The 22,703-nt window shown below is 32.8% G+C and overlaps 1 protein-coding gene across 1 annotated transcript in view; it reads left to right on the forward strand.

Annotated features, from left to right (window-relative positions):
• Positions 1 to 22,703, forward strand: part of LOC108750401 — a 35,650-nt gene that overhangs the window by 3,316 nt on the left and 9,631 nt on the right. Inside the window, exons 2-4 of the mRNA XM_018489816.1 lie at positions 4,001 to 4,153; positions 11,337 to 11,474; positions 16,742 to 16,909. Coding sequence (XP_018345318.1) covers positions 4,001 to 4,153; positions 11,337 to 11,474; positions 16,742 to 16,909 — 459 coding nt within the window. The remainder of the gene's footprint in view (positions 1 to 4,000; positions 4,154 to 11,336; positions 11,475 to 16,741; positions 16,910 to 22,703) is intronic.

Here is a 22,703-nt window from a genome sequence, read left to right on the forward strand (position 1 = left end):
ATATAGAAGAGATGCAGACGCATATATTTACTTTCATAAACGTGAGATATATGAAAATCCGGCGTTACATCGTGGTCGTAACTTTATGATATTTATATAAGTCCGCTGAATCTATGCAAGGGCGGTTAGACAAAGCTATTTCGCGAACGTGTAATTTAATACACGTGTAATTAATGTAACTTCGTCCATCGCAAATTCTAAGGAAAGCTTTTCATTTTTAACTGCAATTTATTAGTCAAATAACAGCGAGTGCAAGTTATTGCGGAGGTGGTGTTTACGAGCAATGAAACGATATCGCCGCCTTTTGCCTGTGTTAGCGTATAATTTCACGGGAAACATTTGATCTTATAACCGCGTTGGCAGGATACGCAAACTAAAATGCGAGTAAAGCGACGCGTAAGCAGGCTGCATGTACGGTTGCCGACGTCACCCCTTAATGCAAACCGCGTGAGAGTAAACGGTCGTGGGCGAATTTTCGCTGGGGTGACTCTCGCAAAGAAATGAGATAAAAGTGTAGACTAAAAATTCTCTTATCCAAAAATTATAATTTATTCCGCCCTCATACCCATTAAATCTCTGTCTTTGTGATGTACTAAACAATTTGCCTCAGTAGAAATAGCTTAATTCGCGTCAATAGAATTAGCTTAATAAATAGGAAAACAAATTGATGTGTAGTATTAGGAATGAGTATATTGCTATTGCAATAGCACAACGTTAAATGTTTAACATATAAATTTATTTATTACCTATTATTATCTTTTTCTAATTTATAGTAATGTTTATTGTAATGTGATTATATTGATACTTGATACACAAGTGTTTTTTTCTTCATAAATTCAATAACGTTTCTTTTATTACTTATTGCGTAAAGTATAAAAAAAATGCGTAAATGTAGAAAATGTGTTTCTGTACCGATTGTTAAAGACGACTGCCGATTATTGGAATGAAACGATATTTCTACTGGGAATTTCCCACTAAAATGCTAGTAAAGCAGCGTAATAATGATTCTATCGTTCGCGACGCACTATAAAAGAGACTATATGCAATATAAAACGCAGTGTATATAGAAGCAAATAAACTGGAAGAAATGGGGACTCATGGGCTACGCCGAGTAACATAGGAAGGACTTACGCTGAAATTTATTGCACGAGATATATACAAGAGTGCTTAACGCAGAGTCAAGCTTCCACTAAGAAGAAAATTGTCAGTTTTTTCTCTCGAAGTATAGTATATTGTCGAAAAATGCTTTATTTCGCTTTCGGGAAAATATCGAGCAATTTTTTTTTATTCCCTCGTAGAGTGTGCGTTCTTTTGCAGCGTTATGTAAAATTTACAATTGTTTTCTTTGCACTTCTTAAGGGACTTCTTTATAATCACTCTGCTTATAACTACAGAAAAAGAACTTCATAATAAAGCAGCTGGCTTTTACAGTCACCACTCTTCCACGAGTCCCTTTGTTTCTCAAACTAAGAAGAATTTATTTTATACTTCTTTTTTTTCATTCGACCGTTGTAATAATTCATTTTCCAACTCATATTTGTCCCCCTTATTTAAAGGAAGAAGAATCAAAATTTAGACGTAGTTAACATAATATAGTGTAGTGAACGCAGAATGTTAAAGAGAGAATAAATGGCCAAGGAGCAACATTATTATTACCGCAAAAGCGGAATATGCACTTTTCAAATGAGTTTCCACGAGAGTAAGACCAGGGAATGTCCGGACAACATCCTGAAAATCGTTTCGTTCGAATGGCGCGCATTTCTCATGCAATAAACCTGCTATAAGGCGCGAGTAAAGCTCCAAGTATAATGCATGACAAGGAGTTAGAAATTGAATATTAATGCAAAATGAAAAATTGTAGGCCATTACGATGCGAAGATTTTCATACACATATATGTCATTTAATCGGCTATAACACGAGCAATAAAGTTCCAGAAATAATATCGAAGATATTAACTGGAATGTCTTCGTATAATATTGACATTTCCTGGTGCGAAAATTTAGATTTAAAAAACGTTTTATTATTAAATATTTAAATTTCAAATTATAATTTTAAGAGATCTTTCTCTGTAAAGTGAAATATCAAATCTTATTATTCTATTTTAAAGTTTACTTCGACGAAATTAAAACGAAATCAAATCTTTATGTAATATTGACATTTTCTATGGTAAATAATTACTTTGGATTTTTATAATTAAATACTTTTTAAATTTCAAATTACATCTTTGAGAGGCTCTCGACATAAAATGAGCGAAATATCAAATCTTATCATCTTTAATCTCTTTTTAAAGCTTATTTCGTCGAGTTATGAAATGCACGTTGCTAGAAAGATTTTTCTTCTAATGAAATAATAAAATACTGAAATAACCTATACTGTTCATACGCGTAATAAAACAATCGGGAGGGACATTTTTGCACGACAATAATAATCGGATTATATTGATACAGAGGCAGTAATTAGACTGCATTACGCGTTAATATTATCGAAAAGAGACACATCGATCGACGACAAAATTGACGTGAAAAACGAAAAATACTAACGTTTTACCGATACTTATTACAGCTTGCATAATCATAATTAACGCTAATTTGCGGAACTTAGTGCTAATTACACAGTTGCATTGCCGCAATAACAATAGTAACATCGTAGCGTACTTATACGATCGACATGCTTCTGGGTTAACTACCAATTTCTGCATTTAGTTATAATTATCTTAACAACAATAGTAACAATATATTAAACTTTATCCTTGTAATCAAGGATTCGTGTGGGAAATAATACCGAGTCAATAAATTTTTATTTTACGAAACTGCCATTAGTTTGCGCAAGAATTATTAATTATTAATTACGTAACCTAATATATATTACAATAGGCACTTAATAAAGTATATTTGCTTATTAATATTAGTATTAATATTAATTATTATATGTATAATATTGATATTTTCGCCAAGAAAGTGATTGCATAGAAATGCAAGACTATTGCAAAGCGAATTACTATTATTTAATTACAAATGTAATATAAAGTTTAAACAGCAAATAATTAATAATTATAATAAGAGATTTATAATAATAAAGCTCTTTAGACTTCCGAAAAGAACGGATATTGAAATCGGAGACATTCTTTATAATGGAAATTTTAATTTATTATTGAGAGTTTGTAGAAAAATATTAATAATTTTACATTCGAGATAATATTAAGAAATAATATTAATTTATAAAGAATATATCACAGTCCATGCATGCATATCGATTTATAAAAGAACTTCAGTTGACTATTTTTATTTCACTTAATTGTAACAGGGATTTTTTTTTTCACCTTTTGCAGATAAGAATGAGAAGTGTCTCTCACGCTAATGAGACGAGCTTTGATAAAAACATCTTTTCTTCTCAGAATGGTTTTACTCTTTGAAATTTCGGATGAAGTTGCCGTGCAATGCAATGCAACGGAAACAGTTCTCTGGAGGTCACAATGACTTCCGCTATGCAGCGATGTGAAATTGTTGCGTACAAAAATTTAACCACACGCGTTGCGAAATTTTAAATATCAAAAGAGAGAAGAGTATATAAAATAACGGAAGGAAAACGAGGGTGAAAAGCATGCATTGTGTAAATTTTTGAAATTGCAAGTTAATTAAAAATAGATACACACCCTTTACACGTTATAGCGATCTGTCTCGACCGTATACATTGCGTTTTCAGCACGTCCTGCGCGGCGAAAGTTGAACTGTTCTCTCCGGAATTAATTCGGAGAGATTCTGATTCTTCCCTGTTTCTCTTTTTACGTTCTAATTTTTAGAAACTACGCACAATGGAAGAAATATTAGGAACAAGAATAAATATTAAGATTTCAACCAGAAATTGATTACACTGGAATATATAATTTCTAACAGATGAAAATCTTAATACTTATTTCTAATATTTCCTCCACTGTACACAAGGCCTTCCCTATTTCTTTCCCTCTTTTTACACTCCGCAATCATTTTCTCTTTTTCGCAGATAAGCTAAAGGCAGAAATCGCGATAAACGTGCACCTGGACACGCTGAGGAGGGTCGAGATCTTCCAAAACACGGAGGCTGGCTTCCTGTGCGAGCTGGTGCTGCGATTACGGCCCGTTCTTTTCTCACCTGGCGACTACATCTGCCGCAAAGGTAAATTGCCTAGTTATCATTTTTTCCAGCGGCTACTTCCGGCGCAGGATACTCGGAATCATTAGGCTGAGTTCAAGTAAACAAGAAACATTTTTGAACATTTCAGCAACATTGTAACAACGTTACAACATTGTTACAGTGTTGCAGAAATATTCCAAAATGTTTCTTGCTCACTGAGGTGTGTGTGTTCTATGCAAAATCTTCCTTGCAAGCCACTTTAGCGAGAAAAAAGTATCGTCGTAAATTAGAATTTAGATAAAAAATGTGGCTAAATGTTCCATTGTTAGCAGCCGACTTTTGCTCATTTCCATCACCATTTACGGTCTCTCGAGGACACGAATCCTAGACATCTTCCTATTTCTATGATTTCTCTGCGGATTCGGCGTATCCTGCTTATGGAAGCACGCAATGCTGGAAGCATGCCAAACGATGGGTGTGAAAAATGACTATTCGCGCTCTCTCTCTCTCTCCCTTTATGTGCCATCCCTGTCACCGTCGCTGATAGGCGAATATTTTTATTTTACGACGGAAAAAGTGACTGTCGTGCTCGTTATCAATGCGATAGAAGAAAGCACGAGCCCCCATCTCCCTCCCCCTTCTCCCTCTCCCCTCTCTCATCTGTGTAACTACTTTCGTAGTCCAATTGCATAGAGAAACGGCTTGTAAATTCTAACGACTGACACCGCCATTCAACATACAGTTTTCAAATCTTTTCCTTTTACGAATAATAGAATTCAATATCGTTAAAAAAGATTATTTATTTTCTTTTTTATGTCATAAAGAGGATTCCTAATTTTACTTCAATTCTTCAAATATTACGGAACGTAAGTTTTTGTTTTAATTCATATTTTGTCTTATATGAAACGATCAAAGTTTACGATTGTTTAAATGTCAATTACATTTAGGAAGCAGTTATGCTTCTGAATATCGAGAGACCTAGTCGAAATTCGCTGAAAAATATGATTTCTCTATCTTTTTTGAATATTTATGGCGCATTAGAAATTGTCTGAATACTCGTAACGTAGATTGTGTACAAATAAAAGCTTACGCTATTGCCCGTCGTTTTTTTCGATGTATTTAGTATTTGTTCTCGATCTATAAGCGGTCAAAAGAGCAATTTTAGCTTGCCAAAGCGAATCGTCTTCCCCGCGGATCGTTTGCCTTCCATTCACTTTATTCTCTCGACGGGGTTTCTTTTCACTACCGACGGAATGACCGCCATGTGCGCGTAGGAATGCGGAGAGTAATACCTCCCCTTTGATAGGTGGCCGCCTTCTTCGCGCATTTCCGTCGTTGCATCGCGCGATTAAGGTCGGAATTATAGCTGAACGTTACTACTGGCCGGACAAATGACGGCCGTTCTTGGCGTATCCTGTTGCGCTCTTTTATACTATCTTTTAAGCTAGGGTTACTATCTCTGAGTCATATGAAAGGAGTACATTTTATATTTTTTAAAAAAGATGATGTGATTCGGAGTCTAAAGGAGGAAGTATATTTTTTTATGCGTTAAATACAGTTATTTAATATAAAATAAAATTTCTAGAATGTAATTTTTACTGACAATATCTATAATATAATTTTATAAATGTAAAATTTTATTTTTTTAAACATTAACACAAAAATAAAATTAAAGGAAGAAAATTAAAATAATCGTATAGAAATATATATATTGCAAATAGGTTTTTGCAATAAACATAAGGGATCATTAATGAAGAACTTCTAAAGTCGTCTGTTTTACTAATTAACAATAATTTTCATTAAATGATATATTGGGTTGGAGAGAAAGTTTAATCTTTTTTTTTTTTAGTTTAAAATTGTACATACAAAATATCTTAGTCGCCAAAAACGACAAAAATTTTTTAAATTTAAGTCTTCCTTACCACATCATAGTCCAATCAATATTAGTCATTATCTAGTTGTCAAATTGTTACAATAATTGCTTAATGTATATAAGCTCTGCAATTCTACGAAATTGTACATACTAATACAATATACGAAAAAATAACACCGAGTTCTTGGAATTAGATTCAGACATCTAATTCTATACAATATCGTTTTTATGTGTACATGAGATATTGATGCACAATATGTCAATAACACAAATTGTATACGTATTTAAGTTCTATTTAAATAGGTAAAATAGCGATTTTGTCCGAATTCGATCTTTACTTTAGGATCCCCTTAAAATCCATATCAGATTACCGACTTTGCAGGTCAATCCGACTGCCAACTCTAACTGTTGATCCATAACCAATCACAATCGGAGTCAGCCTTATTGATTCATTTTGGTCGATAGTCAGAGTTAGCAGCCGAATTGGTCTGCAGAATCTGTAACAAAATTTATATATATATATAAACATATATCTATATATATATAAAATTTTATAATGAGTATTTGGGCTGGTTTCATATTTCAAATATCAATTTTTTGTCATTCTTGCAATAATTGCAAAACTATAAGCAATCAAACTGTTCAAAATTAATAAAATTAAACTGCACCGTTAACAATTTTTTAACGGAGTCAACAGTTTTTATGCCAGATTCGTATTCAGCGACTCAAAATACATAAGAATAGCTGGGTCTTCACCCCAGCACAGAGTACTTTTTTTGTAGGCCTGTGTAATTAATAAAATACAAGTACAAGAGCAATCCACATAATACATTACATATAAGTTATTTCTGTATAAAATGATTGAAGATTCTTCGCAAAAATCAATATCAAAAAATACTGAAAATTGTGATTGGCTTAAAAGTAATAAACATCTTGCTATATCCATATCTTCATGAATTGAAATATTAAAAGATAATCTGTTAATATAAAATATTTACAAATTTACACCTAGAAAAATTATAATAGTATCTTATAATTTTACATGAGTCACAAAATCGACTTAAACTAAAAGTTAAACCTTTCATAATATTCAACTTGCGTCGTATATTGTCAATAATTAATAAAATATAACACAAGAGAAACTCATATAATGCATTGTAAATTATTTCTGTGTATAATTGAAGATTCTTTCACAAAATTTAAAATAAAAAAATACTGGAGATGATTGGCTTGGAAGTGACAAACATTCTGCTATATCCATATCTTCATGGACTGAAAAATCCAAATTATGATTTTTCACATTTCTTCGAAGAGGAAGATCCAAAATTTGGCCTGCCATATTTCTATGGAAATAAAGATCCAAAATTAAAGATCAAAAATTATAATAATATCTTATGTAATTTTATATGAGTCACAAAATCTACTTAAACTAAAAGTTAAACTTTTCATAATATTCAACTCGCGTTATATATTGTCAATAATTAATTAAGTAATTAAACAAGTAATTTATATTACTTGTAATTATGTGATAACCGTTATTTTTGAATGGAATATATGTGGATGTATATTGTTTTACGCTGAGAGAGATGGAAACTAAATAACGTTGTTACTTTTATTATTATTTTTTATGATAACAATTTGATAATAACGGTGCAATTTTTTATGATTAACTAAAAATTAAATGTTGGGAAAAAGTTATTTTTAAAGATAACGTGTTATTACGCGTTGTTTATTGAAAAAGGGATTTCATTATTTGTAACGAGTTAAAGTAACAATTAAAAGTAATAATTCGACATACATGTTACAAATAGTAAGTTACTTTGTTTTAATAAGCAATACATAGTGATAAGTTACTTTTTAAAAGTAATTTTCCCAATCTTAGCTTTTAATTAAATTGTTAAATACCATAAAAAGTTGCAATGTTATTGCCAAATCATTATAATGGATTATAGAAAGTAAGGTTTTCCAGTTCTGATACTTATATTGCATATATGTTTTGGGTTAAACAATTTTATTAGTGAATATAAAATACTAAAATTTTATTATTTATTACAAACATTATTTAGTTATTCTTTGTTTAATACAACTGTTCCCTTATTTTCTACTTGTTTTTCATTAATATTTCTTATATTTATACAGGAAACGCAATGTATAGTTCAAATAACCTATTTATATTGTAATAAATATAATACATGTATAATGAATAATTACTTATTAAGAATACCTATTTGTTCCATGTTTTTACAAATTCTAGATGAAGTTGCTGAATGCATTTGGTCTTATTGTGTAGTTGTATACGTGTTTGCATCACTATTAATCCGTATCATCTATACATGGAGGTAATATCCTACACATAATTTAATTTAAATATAGAATTATACACTTAAATACAGAATGATTAAGGAAATAAAAAATACAACATAGAAATTAGTTTCAATTATGTACACTACTCCTTTATACGGACTAATGTGTTACTTTATAACTTTCAACTTATTACTTGGACATTGAGATGCGATCTAGTATGGCAATGTGATAAATACAAATCTTATATACTATACATCTGATTCTTCTTTACGAAAATTAAACTGAATAAATTTTGCTAATTTATACTTTTTTGCATATTAAATATAGTAATAGTACACATATGCCGATAAGTGTTGAGCACCTATTTTAATCATTACATTGTTTTTCAGATGTTATTTATATATTATTAAATAAAAAGGAAAAGGGCTATGAGCCTAAGGTTAATCGTTATAAATTAAAAATTGAAAACGTTAGTAACATTCTAATTACAATATTTACTACATACTATGCGAAATTATTGACAACGTTAATACTGCGATTGAGAGCGAAGTATCACTTTTATATATTTTCTCTTTGTAATAATGTTACCGTTATTTTTGTTAACATTCATAATGATCCAAGAAACGTTCGTTTTTGTTTTGTTTGTTTATTGCCGGCAAATTAAAGTTTTATATTTTAACTAAATGACATGTTTATTTACTAACGTTTTTAATTTTTAATTTATAATTAAATTATAATTAAACACGATTAACCTTAGGCTTGTAGCCCTTTTCCTTTTTGTTTTTTAATTTTATATATATATATATATTGAGCCTTATTACTATTATAATTTATTTATTACCATCAATTGCTGTCAGTTTTATATTTTTTAGTATCAATTTTTGATAACCTTTAATGTACACTTATTCGTGCATGTTTTTTAAGTGTTTACATATATTCTTGATATCTTTTCTATTCTTAAGTTCTAGGCCACATCTGTTACATGTCACATACTGTGTGTGCTTTATGATTCTAACATAATCTCATATCCAACATGTAAGTTTATCTTTCTTTTCTTTATCTGTTAATTTGTTTGGATGGTACTGTACAAATGGTATACAAATGATCGAGTAAGGAAGACGAGGGTCGAACTGATATACAGAAACAACAATGATTGCACTTCGCACTATTAGTTTTTGATATTTTTTTGTAATGTCTACGTATTCACTGACGAATCGGGAATAAATCACGACAATCTGTTGCTTCTTGCTCTGCCATTATAACCGTTTTGTGTTACGGAATATTCACGACTAATCACAGAAGGTATAGAAACAATTCTAAACTGTTTTGTAGAAACTGCTATAGAAAGTCGAAAACAAAGGTACGTTTCTTTGACCGAATATAAATATTGATATATGTATATATGTATTTGAATTTGCATAAACTCCTAAATCATACAGTTCTACTCATTCGATAATTAATACAATTCTACTTATATATTACTTATATTTAAAAAATTAATTAAAAATTTTTTTCTTATTTTTCTTTACATTACAGTACAATTTTCGTTTTAATTTCATCTCATTTATCATCAATAGTGTTATTTATATATTAATTCTGTACGGATAATCGCCGTCGACTTGTTATATAATAATGTGCTTGTGTGTAAAGGATATTTTGCCATTCCTCTTAATATTTTTATCTACCAATCTTTTAATCGTAAATTTACAATTTATCAATAATTACACTAAGATAATTCGTCATAACATAACAGTTTTGTCAGAATAAAGTTTTTAAATAGAATAAAATAGAATAAATAGAATAAAATTTTCATTTATCAAAAATTGAACAAATCTAATTTAAGATGTAAATATTTTTTAATTTACTTTTTTGAAAAGATAACGAACGAGTTACCGATAGCATATTGAAGAAACAAATCTGGATATTATCCGATTATTTTCAAATGCTTGAAGAATATTTTCGAACAAATATTGGAACATATTACATGCATCTCAAAAGCCATTGGAACTTAAAATAATTCTAAATTTAGCTATTGCTAAATGTATAATACTTTAGGTTGCAATATTTCTACAATATAATAATTTAATAATAATTGTGCATATTTATGAGTACAATTATATTTCTAAAATACGGCTGAAATGATTTTCTCAATTATTGGACAATTTTTTTTCAAGATTTAAAATTAATTTTTCATTAATATTATTCAACATATGGTTATTATTTTACCAAAGTATCATGTCAAAATTAATTGGATACCGTTATTAATATTTTAAAAAAGATCAGAGTTTCTACTTCAGTTTCTGTAAATATCTATATTTCTATAAAATTGTAAATTACAAATTTTATGCAAGATTTTGTCGTATAATTTAATAAACACGTTGTTCTATCGGGGTATTCATCAGGGGAATCTAAAGCATCAGGCAGTGGGGGTAAACCTTGCTTTGCGCGGAAAGTTGCAAATTTACTTTCGACGCAATTATTTTAAGGGCAGTTCTTTCAATGTCAATGAATTGGTTTTTTTTCTGCTCATATTTTAGAAAGAAATAAAAAACAATTTATGTGTTTATTAAAATTTATCAGCTCTTATTCTTATTTTATTTCTTTTTCTCCGTTTTGTTCCTACATTGAAAAATACGTCGTAGTTAATGATGAAGAAAAAAATTAGATTGGAGAGGAACGTATACATTATACATTGTATTATATTAAAGAAATGTATTATATTAAAGAAAGAAGGTACCAGCACTTGTCTCATGTGTCTTAAAATATATCAACTACTTTAACCAATGGCACCGACGGCTTATTATTTTTATAGACTCATAAAGAGAGACTACGTAAAAAGAGCTAAAATTTATGTTAAGTACATTCACAAAACTTTTTATTCCTTGAAGTAGAGAAAATGTGACTTGTACCAATGTCTCTTTATATAAGCTTTATTATCGGGGGATTGCAAGGCCGCCGAGAAACTTAAACGCCTTGATTAAATTAGAGTCAAAGATAGAAACAGTTAACGGAATAATTAATTTAAGTGTCGCTTTTGTGCGATTGCAGGTGAGGTGGGAAAGGAGATGTACATAGTGAATAGGGGCCGACTGCAGGTGGTAGCCGACAACGGGAAGACGGTGCTCGCCACCCTTAAGGCGGGTTCCTACTTCGGGGAGATCAGCATTCTCAATATGGGGACCGCAGGTAAAGAGTGCGGTAAATATTCCAAACGGACCAGGGGCCCGTGAGCTGTCCCCCTTCGTTTTTCACGATCACGTTTTCACGTTTCACGTTCTTACCACTCTGTGAGAGGGCAAGCCGTCGAGCCGGTATGAGCCGATCTAAAAACGATCTGTCTAGCAATTTTTCACTATCTCTCTTTTTCTCGCAGACTTGTCCCACTTATCGATTTTCACCTTTTTAATCGCGATCGACGTTCATGCAACGACGCCCGCGCGGTGAACAGAATTTAAATATATACATCGATTACTAATCTCCAAACGAAATTAATAGGATTAATAATCACTCCCCTAGCTTCGATGAATATCAATCCTTTGATTTTTATATTGGATAAATAGTTACGATACAAATGATATTTAAAAAAAAACCGAGGTAAATTTTAAAAAAGTATCAAAATTTGTATTTATCAAAAATTACATACTTTTTCCTGATTACAATTTCAATAAAAGTTTTTTATAATAAACGGAATACATTCTTAAACTAATTTACATATCAATGTCATGTTATTTCCTCAATTATATAATAATATTTACGCGCGCCTCATTATTATTTATTTAATTCAGAGTGGTGTACTTCTTGTTATTAACAAAAATGTCGATAATACATTTATCTGAAATTTCTCAGTAACTATTCCAATCCGCATACAAGAGAAATATTAGCGATAAATATTGCATTATTAAAAGCTTATTTCCGGTTGTTTTCAAAATTAAGTATAATTTTCAAATACATTTTGAACAAAGTTAAATAATAATTAAAGCAAATTTAAATTTACGCAAATATTAAATAAATAAACAGGGAATTAAATTAGTTTTACCGTCTCTGTTATCACGGTCGTGATATTATATTCTCTCAAACACACTGAAAGACGAGCTTTATCTAATTTAACTGTGATTGACGTTGCGTTATCCTATCCTACGTGGATAATTTCGCCGGCTCTGTATAGGATACTTTCCTATTAAATTTATCGCAAAATTTATGGCACATATAATTACCACAAATTTACTGCAGAATGTGACTGTTGAATTAGAAGCTTCACGTATCTCTTCCGCAGAATGCATCGTTTCCATTTTAAATGCGAAATGGAAATTAAATCAAATTAAGATAACTTGCAGAGTATAAAAAATAGATAGAACATATTTTTATAAAAAGAAATTTAACAAATCAAGGAACTTAGTGTAAGAAATAGAAAAAATATTTGTGTAGAAAAAAAATATAAACAAGTAGTTAATAAATAATCTAGACTCTAGAGAATAATAGGTTTCAGTAGATTAATTTTATAACACGCGCATACTATATCAAATGACTGAACAGCAACAAACTACACTAAACTGAAATAGTCATTCGCATTCGTCGAGCGCACATTGACGAAAGAATTAACGAGGGCAAATTTCTTTTTCCTCACTTACATTTTTTTTTTGCACAATTTAATGAACGTGATAGGAAAACCGACTTCCAAAGCACCGCGAATCACTCGTGCGTCTTCCAGAATTTTGCTACCGCTCGAGAGCGAAAAAAAAAGATTGGCAATGCAAAATATCGCTCCAATTTCTCTACCTCGACAATTCTATTGCCTTCGCTTGTCAGGATAGAGTATAGAGCCGTCCGCGCAGGATCGATGGCGGGTCTCATTCTTGTTTTCGAGGATCGGCTCTCCTCGAATGATTCGTCGAGACGAAAAAAAAAATAACCATCCAACGCCCGCCAGCGCATATAAAGAGTCGCCTCGGAGACGGCACGAACTTTATTCTCCTATCAAATTTCTTTTAGAAAACTCTTTTTCTCGGACGAACATTGCATTCGCATTTGCCGTGAAGAAACTTCGGGCTAATAAGAGCAACATTTGGGTCCCCATCTAAGTAATCTTAATCTGGGTCAAATTGAATTTTCTCCTGATATTTTTAGAGCCTCGATCCTCGCCGTTATTAAATTAAAAGAATTTAATCTTTTATATTACTCTATATTTTTTATAAAATAGCTGATAAAGAATTTTTCTCTTATTTATGCCGTCGGCTATACCGGCTCATGTTTTTAGCAAACATAAGTCTTGTAACTCCGTTACGTATTGTATCTACAAAACTGGGCAATATTGTCTCTCGCGAAAGTGTAAAAAGCTTTTCATATGCTGTTACTCGTAGATAACAGAGTGCCGGTCGTGCCAGGGTATTGCCGTGGATTCCGTGGGCGTTTTCAGTCGTGCAAACGTATCATTTACATTTGAATTTTGTATTGTGTTTGCATTGAGTCAGAATTTTTATAATACTCTGCTTATCTAGTAAACAGTAACAGTTAATTGAATTCCGCAAGAACACACGCGGCGGAGTCCGTCGTTGCGAGACCGTCGACGCATCTCGAATAAGGCCCGTGACACGTATTGCCCTTTAGTCTCCACTCTTCTTCAGTTTTTCTCACGGCTACTGTACTCCATTTTATTTTTTTTTATTTACGATCGACCGGAACGACCGACCGAATTATGACGTACGTCGTAAAATATCAGGATTGAAAGCTTCTTTTTTACGGCGCCTAGCTTGCGCCTCTGCGGTTCATCGTGAATTTTTAGCGACACTCACGTTTCGAAGTGAAGAATACGAGGCTAAAGAGATAAGATTCAGATCGAATCATCGTTCAATAACGTATCGAAATTATTCTTCTCTTTTTTTTTTTTATTCAAAAATAGATAGTAAGTGTGTCAATCGCAGACGGAATAGCAGACGGCGACTCAGCAAGGCGTACCGGTCGATAAGGTTTTAATGAATCATATTTTTAGTCAATCGTGCTCACAATTTCTATTTCGCTTTCGTAGCTCTATTAGAAGAAATAGCTTAAAACTGGATCGATTCGGATCCAGTTCCTTAGTCGCGCCCCTTTCAGCATCATATCTTTGACTCTCACAATCGGTGCTGCAACGCTGCGCTGGGACTGTACATTTCTTATTCTTATAACATTTGCATATCTATTAATTGTTATCTATTATAACATTTACAATTAAGGGATGGCATTTGTAAACGACCGATTTATTCGCTTATAAATCGACCACGATTATTTATGGCTTTAATACAGGCGGTTTGATTGTCTGCGAGAATTATCATTGCGCTCGAGTGTCATTTACAAATGCCTTCCTACAAGCATCTCCATTCTCACGCGATATATTATCATATTACTATTCATTGCACCATTCACATATCTTTCTCACAATTTGTCGCCATCACTCCCTAACGTAGGCTCTTATTGATAATTGTAATTTTTACTTCTGTAATGCGTGCTGATTTCGTACGGTTGTATTGGCCTGCATTCAGATCCGCCAAATTATTATTACTAATTATTATCAATAATTATATCTATATTTACATACACATACACACACATATATATATATATATATACACATGTACAAATTGATTACAGTAGTTTCTAGTGTCCTTTATCTTAGCTTTTGAAACATCAAGTTATATAACTTGGTTGCTTTGACTTATTCATGAAGAAAGTTAGCCGATTTTGTTATCTTGCTTTCACTATTTCCAGTATAAAGAAGAAAATTATCGAGGAAAAAGCAAAATAGACTACCTTTCTTCAAAAATATATCCACTATCAAGTATTGATATTGTTCATTGCAAATATATTAACGCTATCTATGCAAGTAGTATTTGACAAGTAAAATTTGACACAAACAGCGATAAAAGATCGTTGCCAAAGAAACTACAGCAAAACATAGGTATATTGGTATACTTTTATTAAAATTAAGATGTATAATAATAAGAAATAAGGTAAAATTTGCACATCGTCTGTTTATACACGTTATTTTCGAGAAATTAATCGCAGAATTTTCCGTCGAAAAATGTACAATAAAATTATTTAATCATCGTACCGTAATCGAATAACAATCGCAAAATTAACATCTCGTTAAACTCACTGCTTAATAAATAAACTGTGAATTAGCATCTCGTTAAACTCGCTACTTAATAAATATATTGTAACCTAATAAATACACAACACAAAATTTTATTTTACCGAAATATCTCGCGAGTTCTGAAAAGATAAAATGCTCTTAGGTAATTTGTATCCTTCATAACACGTCGGAGTCTATTTATCGGATAAGACCGTTTGAAATAAGTAATTCAGATACTCGAGGAATATGGAAGCGGAATTTCCATCCGCTAAATTTCTTCGATATACGGTTAACGATTCCGCGCGTATTACGATATTTGAAACCGAGCGAAAAGCGGAGCAGAGGGAATAGCTGCGTTCGAAAACTTTCTGAATAATATATGACGCGAATTGCGACCGGCTATTTACAATTCTCATTGTAACAGAGAGATGTATGCCGCATGCCACAATTATCAGCTCAACGTGGACGTGTAAGCATAATTTTCAATCAAGTGCTGGAAGAATTTCCCGTCGCCTTAAGCTTAATTATTACAATTTGTATTACAGTTCGGGTATATTCGCATAGATATTGCTTAGCATACTAATGAAGCGGAACTTCTAAACACAACATTTATCTAATGGTTAAATCTTTCCCCAAAATTTATAAAGTTCATGCTCGGTAGCGTCTGTTATTGCTACTTTTCAGACTTGCACGTACGTCTGTAGTCTGAAGCAATTATGCTCTTCGTTATCCTGTTAATTACGCGCCCTTTTACGCCGGTATATAAAATATCGTTGACACCAATTAAAGTTGTAAACAATGGCTCGGCTGCGCCATTATCACATTCTGGGCAAACTACTTCATTAGTCTAGCTTGCGGGTTTTTCTTTTTCTAACCGGAAATTAACTACATTCTATTCCGCGCAAAAGATGCGAAAAAAACACGCTCGGAAGCGGATAAATATGGTAAAACCGTGGGACAATGAATTCGTATCCGCTATTATCCATCAATTTATCAGCCAACAAACATCGGACGGATTAAATGTCTTTCTGAAAAAGTCGGGAAAACGAGTTGAGCGACCTGGCAATCAATTAACATAGAAAATTGAACCGTAACGAACCCGATTAATCAAAATTACAGCGCTTTTGTACGGGTATAAAACGATGTAAAAGGATCTTAAAGAGATAGCTGGTACGCGCTCGCGGACGTATCGAGCGTGCAATCGGAACCACGTGCATCCGGGCCGAGGAAATGAGAACGGGTCTACTGTAGGTAAAACGGCGGAACGATCGACAAATCGATCGACAGTGCGGTTACATAAGAAAGCTTGATGCATCCCGATAACCAATAAATGGCTACATCGACGCAGGTAACCGGCGAACAGCCAGCGTGCGCTCGGTCGGCTACTCGGACCTCTTCGTCCTCAGCAAGAAGGACATGTGGGACGTGCTCAAGGAGTATCCGGCTGCCAGGGTGCGCCTTGAAGCCATTGCAGTCAAAAGGCTGGAGAAGTACAAGAGAGCTCCTCTGGAGAAAGGTGAGTCGAGCCTACCTTTCTCGTCTCCATTATACTCGACCATCAAGTACATACAAATAGCTATCATGTTTCTTTAACGGCGCCAGATAAGTAAGACAAATCGATGAGACACCCCCTCTCGAAACGTGGATGATCGGAACTTTCGAATTTTTCCACGAGGAAGTTGAAAAGCTTTTAAAGATATATACCTCGATCGAATTCCTCTCTTGGACTTGATAAATTAGATTTTTTTCAACTAACAGCTGATAAGAAAAAATCGGATTTATAAAACTTCCCAGTTATCTTGAATCGACTTGATTACGACGATGTTCCCTCGTTTTATTTGATGAAACTTTAACGAACGGGAAGGCTGCGATAACTCGTGAAGTATCGACATTCGAAAGAAACTCTCGCGTTTCCTTCTGTAATTCGGCTTATTTTCTTTTTACGTCAGTCTTAGGCGTGTTTCGCAAGTGATTCGAAGATTGTTCGTGCGATCTGCGCTAACATCCGGGAAGCTGGTATCAACGTGTTGGAAATACGTTTAAAACTGCTTTTCAATTCACTCATTCTCAGAGTTGCGCGGAACAGGTTCGAATACGATTGCGAACGCGTCGCGTCTTGCGAGCAGCTTGGTGCACAACCGAAACGCTTCGAATGCCTGAAACTTTCCTCGTTACCATCGTTAAAATAGCTAGACTCACGGAAGTTTATGCGCCCTCGGCAAGGTAAGTTCTTCGGGGTGGCGGATGCCATCCGGAGAACTTCGAACCAAGAATAGAGGATTCCATCAAGATGTGCTCGATGCCGCATTAACAAATTAATCATTGTGGAACGCTAGACTGGAGTTTCGATAATAGTCGTTAAAGATGCTTTGAAACAGATATGTTATATTATATCCTCGCGTGACATCTCAGAGAAGAGCCTTAGCAGTCATCTTCGACACTCGATCGCAATAGTTACTCCGGAACTTGTTATTTTCTTGCGATTGAAACAAAACTAAACTATATCCCAAACGCTTTTTATTAAAATCAACGAATCAAGCTTTATTCCAACTTTTCAACTTGCGAGAGAACTGATTTAAAAAAATATATCCATTCTTGAATAAAGATAGAAATATAATTGAACAAGCTTTGATAAGTTTTTATTTGATTAACTGCTGCTAAAGTTTTCTTTGCAAAAACTTGAATTAACTTTTTATTAACTTGCTTGATCGATATTAATTTTCTCATCTTTCAATGTATAAATTCCAATTTCAATATAACAAGAAATATTGTTGAAGTTTAATAAAGCGATAATTCATCGATGAATTTCTCCATTCTGTCTCGTCCTGTCTTTCCAATCGCGCGACAGCTGTAAAATATACTAGGAAAATGTTTTGTTCCATAAACCAAAATTTCACTGAAACAACAGAAATTTGGTTGAAATATATGAAATAAAAATTTTTAGTTGAAATGTATCGGACAAAACTGTAATATTTTACGCAAACTAAATTGTTTACTTGCTATAAACAAATATTTTTTTATTATTTACATGATGAAATTATTTTCAAAAACAACTAAATTTTTTATTATGTAAACAAAATGTTTGGTTGCTGTTAAAAAATGCCTCAACTAAACAGTTTTATCGAAGGTACTAAATTTCTTTTCCTAGTGTATACATACTCGCGTTCAAAAAATATTGTAAATACTAGTTGACGGCCTCGAGGGCTTATGATATAAAAGTCTATCTCGTATCGCTCTTATTTCCGAAAAACCGTCATTCAAAATATTCTTCTCGACCTAAATTTTTACTGAAAAAAACGCTCGCGGTACTCTCCGCGTAATCCCTTCTCGTTTCTTCTGCAAACGTAACGAGCGTCTAATGAAAGTGGGCTGTCGCGCATGAAAAGTCAGTTTTTGAAGGTTTAACCTCTATAGAAAAGTTTTCAAAAAGTCAACTTGACACTGACAAATACCATCACACGATGTTGAAAAAGATGCTCCTGTACAATTTTTATAACCGTCTCTCGTCAACGTCATTCAAAATTACTGAAGCAAAATTTAAGCATAGATTTCATTCGCAATTGGATAAAGTTCACGAAATTGTTCGAGTTACATAAATTTCATTTGCTCGATATATTATTTGATAAGATCTTCGCCGTAAAACTGAACTACCACTTCCCGTTTCAATCTTCCACAAAGGGAAATAATCTGAACCTTCGCCGCGAATATACAGGTGGAAATTCAACAACTCCCCCCATTCAGCAGAGAACAATTTTATTTTTCTCTTACGGATCTCCGAAGCTGTGCGAAGGATAAACGATTGTATTATGTTTTCCGTAGTTTCCACGACGATGCCCGCGCTCGAAAGTTTCGCGTGTTATAACAGCAGCGCGGGCAGCGAACTCCGCCACCTTGTACCGCAAAGTGAGCAAAGGGTGGCCGCTTTGCGCTCGTCGCACAGTTCCGGATTAATTAATTAAACTCCTCAGCTCGCCGCTACGCCTATTACTAGCATGCGCTAACGAAAATCTTTTGAACGGCACAGCGAAATCGCGTCTTCACCTCGCTGAGCCCTTTCAGCATCGCCATCGCTCTATGTGATCCTCGATACCCTTGCGCGTTAACGTCTTGAAAGATTTTCGATCATGGAACTTTGGTCAAGCTTTTGAAAGATATATTCCTGAGTGGCGCAGAACTTTCAATGCGCGTTTAAACGCGAAATGCGGCTACGTTGCTCTCTATGAGCCAGCGTAAGTCTTGCTAAACTTAAGAGGAAGTTGTGAAATGAGGATCTTTAATGCGAGAATTTAAATGGATATTAATAAAACACATTCGTTGCAATTTATCTTTTATTTATAAAGTTTTCTTTAATGTTATAAAATGCGTAAATGTAACATAAAATAAATATATTCCATACATGAATGAAAAATGCCATATTTGGTTTCTTGTAAATTTATTCAACTTCCAGTTTACGTTACAGTTTATTTTATTTACAATTTCTAAGATTCTTATTAGCATCAAATCATTAACAGCTTTTTAAAATACTTATTTGCAGCAATAATATTAAATTGTTTGCAATTTAATTTGTGATATTACTTCAGCTTCGATTTAAGACTGTGTTTCAAAACTGACAAAGTTGACTTAAACTGAAAGTTGCATAAATTTACAAGAAATATTAGTCAGAAAGAATTATCTTAAACGGATATAGCATTTTTTATTCATATATGTTTAGTCTTATCGGTCGATTTTTATTTAATATAAATGTAATAATATAAATATATTTATTTCATGTTGTTATTTTAAGAAATGTTTAAATTTTGTATGTACAAAACAAACATAAATAATTTTTATATGGAAAAATCGTGGTGTCTCGATTCAGTGCCGCATGCCGCAAATTCGCCGCCACTGTTTTACATGTTTCCCTTATATGTCTCATTTGCCTAATGCGAGGAGCGCACGCAGAGTAAGCGTGAGATGGAAATTATGGTCGCGTTTAACGCTAAATACGCGACGGTGAATACCACTATCTCGAGATATTTCTACCTCGAGGATATTTCTATCTCGGGATTCACTCATCCGCATGCGAAATGTTTTCGTGACCTAATTTCTAGTACACGTAAAAGCGCGAAGAATGAACAGGGCGGATACTTAACAGCGAAAGTCGATGCCACGCTGATGGAGACAAATGGTCGTAAAAGTCACGGCAATTCTTTCCTTCCGGGTGTCTCGTTGATCCGAAACACGCGGAAACGCCGGTCGGAATATCGTGATACGGCAATATCAACTTTGACCTATAGGTCGGTGTGTCCCGGGCTGAGTACCTTTCGGTCTATGCTTTCCGTTTTCTGATGGCAAAATATGTGCAAACATAGGGACTTTGCAAAATCACTGTCCCTTCAGTCGTAAATTCCAGGCGAAGATAAATTAAGAAAAAGGAAGAAATTCGAAGGAAGGGATTTTATCCGTAACAAAAAGTTAGTAGCTACACAAATATACTATTTTGTATTTGTGTTAAACCTGATAAAATGTTTGTGTTGAATTTATAATGTATTGTTGAGTGTTAGTTTAACATAATGTGATTGTGTTATTTAAATATTTTGTGCTAATTTGATATTCAACATTTCTTAATCTTAAAATAACACAATTTGTAAATGAACAAATAATATAAAAATAATGTATTTTAAAACGTAAATTCTAAGATAAATTAATGAAATGTACACACATCAATTTAATATATATATAATAAATTTAAAACATAATATATTTACATATAAGTGTTAAGAGTATTGATGAAATACGCTTCCATAATTTGCGTATAAATTGTTTCACAATATTACATTTTCGTGTTTTTTTTTTTTCATAATATTTGTAATACTTTTAATGTATTATTTTATGTTAAATTAACACAAAAATTTGGATAGATATTTAAGACACGTAAAATGTATCAAATTTAACACAAATTTTCCAATTGTATTCCTTTTTAAATATAAAAGACAAAAATAAAACGGCAAAAAAGTCGTTTAACAAGTTTTATGATGCACTGCAAAGTGCAAATACCGTAAAGTCGGTTTATAAAAATCGAAGAAAATCTGAGATTTAATTTAGTTTTAAACAGAACATTTATTTCTCTATAAGAGAGAGAACATAAAAAAGATTTTATTTTCGTGTTCTTTGTTTATATTCTTTCGCTTTTTCTAAGAATAAGTATGATGAAAGGTCTGAAAGCTATAATGTTAATACACTGAATTTTAAGTCGTAAAAATAGCGTTGAATAGAACGAGATATTCTGCTCGAGTACATCTTGAGAGATATCGCTACGTTTCTTTTAAGGATACGAGCTATCGCTGATCTATCACCGTATATTTTCTAGTAATACGCTTATGCTGAAAATTTATTTCATTTATAAACTTCTCGAGCCATTCATCACTATCAAAACGGCAGATTTTCATTCGGTACTTATCTCGTTGCGCGAGCCAATGTACTTTCACGTTGCTATGAGGGATAACGTATGAAAAATTAGGTCGCTGTAATAAGTGTAATGCGTAACGTGAGTTACGGCGCGGCGGCGAGTGATGAGAGAGGAGGAAAAGCTGCGTGCGTAGACGATGCCGAGAACGAGATCCGGCTATCGATCCGGTTGTCGGCTGTTGTTATCGGTGCAACGTCCTCTAATTAACGTAAAAGTGAACAAAGACATGTTGCTAACGTTTACAGATCTAAAGATATGCGACTTTTCGCGGATTGCAAAATCGACGTAAGGCACATTTACCACAAAACATAAAAAAGCTAAACGATGTAACTTATACTTAGACTCCTAATTGAAATAGCATCAAAGAATTCCTTTCCTCGTGCGTCACGAAGATAACAATTTTTTTGGATTTGCCGTCGTGTTCGTTATTAGCGTCTTTTGATCCGCGATTTACTTCCCTTGATATTTAAAGGTCACTTTATTTAATTACGGAGGGATCTTTAATTTAACTGATCTGTGACACGTTTTACATAATCATTAATCGAATTATTAAAAAAAAATCCCTTTGACTAGAAATATTTACGAGTACGATATACAAACGTATTTCTAATTGCTTGACATAATTTTTTCTATTTCACAACCCGCATCTTTTGACTTGCGGATATCTTGTCAATTTTGTACAGATTCAATGGTTATCGTTAAACCCTCTTCAAATAATTCATAATTCAGCAGCAGATTTTAAGATAAATATAGTATTTAATATATACTATTTTGCATGTTATATATCTTGTTACAGGCTTGTATTTTAACATATATTTTATATACATATATATATATATATATATATATATATATATATATA

Source organism: Trachymyrmex septentrionalis, unplaced genomic scaffold, assembly GCF_001594115.1.
Source record: "Trachymyrmex septentrionalis isolate Tsep2-gDNA-1 unplaced genomic scaffold, Tsep1.0 scaffold37, whole genome shotgun sequence".
In the NCBI taxonomy this organism is placed as follows: Eukaryota; Metazoa; Arthropoda; class Insecta; order Hymenoptera; family Formicidae; genus Trachymyrmex; species Trachymyrmex septentrionalis.